Below are 1,852 nucleotides of genomic sequence, written 5' to 3'. Positions count from 1 at the left end.
GCGCATGCCCTTTCCAAAACACTGGCTGAGAGAGCGTGATTGGGGGAGACAGGGAAGACCCGAGTCAGCAGATGTGTTGGTGTGATAGAGGAGGCCCCAGCCTGGCCTCTCTCTCTCTCTCTCTTTCTTTCTTTCTCTCTCTCTCTCTCTCTCTCTCTCTCTCTCTCTCTCTCTCTCTCCTCTCTCTCTCTCTCTCTTTTTCTCTGCCTGCAGGCCCCTCACGCCTCTCTCACCCTAATGAAATGACACACTAATCAATAACTCCATGGCCTTGTTTCCTGCTCCTGCCATTCACATGATTAAGCTCTCACTTCGCCTGTGTGTGTGAGTTTGAGGTGAATCACGATCGGATCTGCCCCATAAGACTGATGACACGGTCATAGTATTTTCTTGGTCAGCGTGCGGGTGAAGCTTGACCTCTGCAGACCCCTTCTACAGAATCTCACCTAGGGCACCAGGGCACACTCACCTCTGACCCTCACTGACACTTCCCGTCTCTTCTTGGCGGTTGCCAGGGAGACACATGGCAATGGAGTAAATATCACCTCGGCGTCAAGCTGCTCTCCGACCTTAAGAGCAGATTCCGGGTCTCTCCCGTGCTCTCTGCTACCCTATCGTGTCTGCCTGCCGGCCTGCTGCCAGCGCTGAAGCATAGCTGATCCCACAGCAGCCAGAGCCACCTGGTCCACAACCAGCTACTTATTAGCGTGTGCTAGCATAGATCTACAGCATGCACACACGCGCACACACACACACATACACACACACAAAAAGTCACACATAGCCAGAAAACACCGCTGATCACTGGTCAGCTGACGAGCCAACTGGTCTGCAGGAGAACAGATACACACGCACACGCAGAAGCATACACATTCACATGACCCACGGCTGAATTTCATCAGCCACAGCAGCCACTGGGTCCACAGGGACTAGCAGTGAGCGTCTCCTAACATACACGGATCCCAGAGCTCTGGTTCCTAGCAGCGCCGCCAGCAGCGTGGCCAGCAGCGTGGCCTGATTTCATTGGAAACAGAGGGCTACTCGTGCACGCGGGGATCGTCCTTGCACTGAAGGTCGCGCCATTTACTCTAAATGCCACAGCCCTCGGCTGTTTGAAGTGACAACAACGCCCCGCGAGCTCTTGCTTGTTTTTTCAATACCTCGTCACTCATTGTCATGGCGATTCTCGGGACGCCATGTACTCACACAACACCCCCACCCTACCCTCGCTCGCTCGCTCGCTCACTCACTCGCTCACTCTCACATCTCACGCGACAGGACGCAGCCACCCCTGAACAGAAGCCGCCGGCTTCAGACGCTACCGCACGAGCGAGCCTGCCGACAAGCCCGCGCCCGTCGCGTGATTGACATCTGGGTGTGAACAGGAAGTGAAGTGTGTGAGATTGCGGTTGTGGAGCCCCAGGGCGGAGCTTCTCTCTTCCGAGGCCAGCGCACTCGCAGGTGTTCACTCAACAATGCCAGGAATTGTCATGAGGCTGACTGTGGGATGGCTCGCTACCCATCTAAGGGATTTTACAGGTCTTTGTGGTTGATGGCATTCTCCACAAAACTTGATCATATCTCTACACAGTTTCACAATCGTATACTCACCATACTTATTATTATATAAATCTTACATTTATTCAGCTGGGCATGCACCGTCAGATGTGTGCAGTGGCACATGTCACATGAGATGTGCACTTGCTCATACTTAGGGTCAATGTGTGCGTGACGAGACTCGCTTTGTGGGAATATCAGTTGCAACCAATGTGTCTTTTCTTTCACCCCTATGACTCAACGTGTAGCTCAGGCACAGAGCCTGTTATCATCACTCAGGAGCATAGAATCATTC

At 53.2% G+C, this 1,852-nt stretch overlaps 1 protein-coding gene across 1 annotated transcript in view; it reads left to right on the top strand.

Moving 5' to 3' along the window:
- Nucleotides 1–1,852, top strand: part of LOC121706973 (PH domain leucine-rich repeat-containing protein phosphatase 1-like) — a 54,619-nt gene that overhangs the window by 37,473 nt on the left and 15,294 nt on the right. Inside the window, 2 exon segments of the mRNA XM_042089191.1 lie at nucleotides 1,279–1,360; nucleotides 1,806–1,852. The exon segment at nucleotides 1,806–1,852 is cut by the window's right edge and continues 215 nt beyond it. Coding sequence (XP_041945125.1) covers nucleotides 1,279–1,360; nucleotides 1,806–1,852 — 129 coding nt within the window.

Source organism: Alosa sapidissima, chromosome 1 (genome assembly GCF_018492685.1).
Source record: "Alosa sapidissima isolate fAloSap1 chromosome 1, fAloSap1.pri, whole genome shotgun sequence".
Classification (NCBI taxonomy): domain Eukaryota; kingdom Metazoa; phylum Chordata; class Actinopteri; order Clupeiformes; family Clupeidae; genus Alosa; species Alosa sapidissima.
The sequence above is the reverse complement of the archived record's forward strand: the minus strand, read 5'-3'. Positions and strand labels throughout refer to the sequence as shown.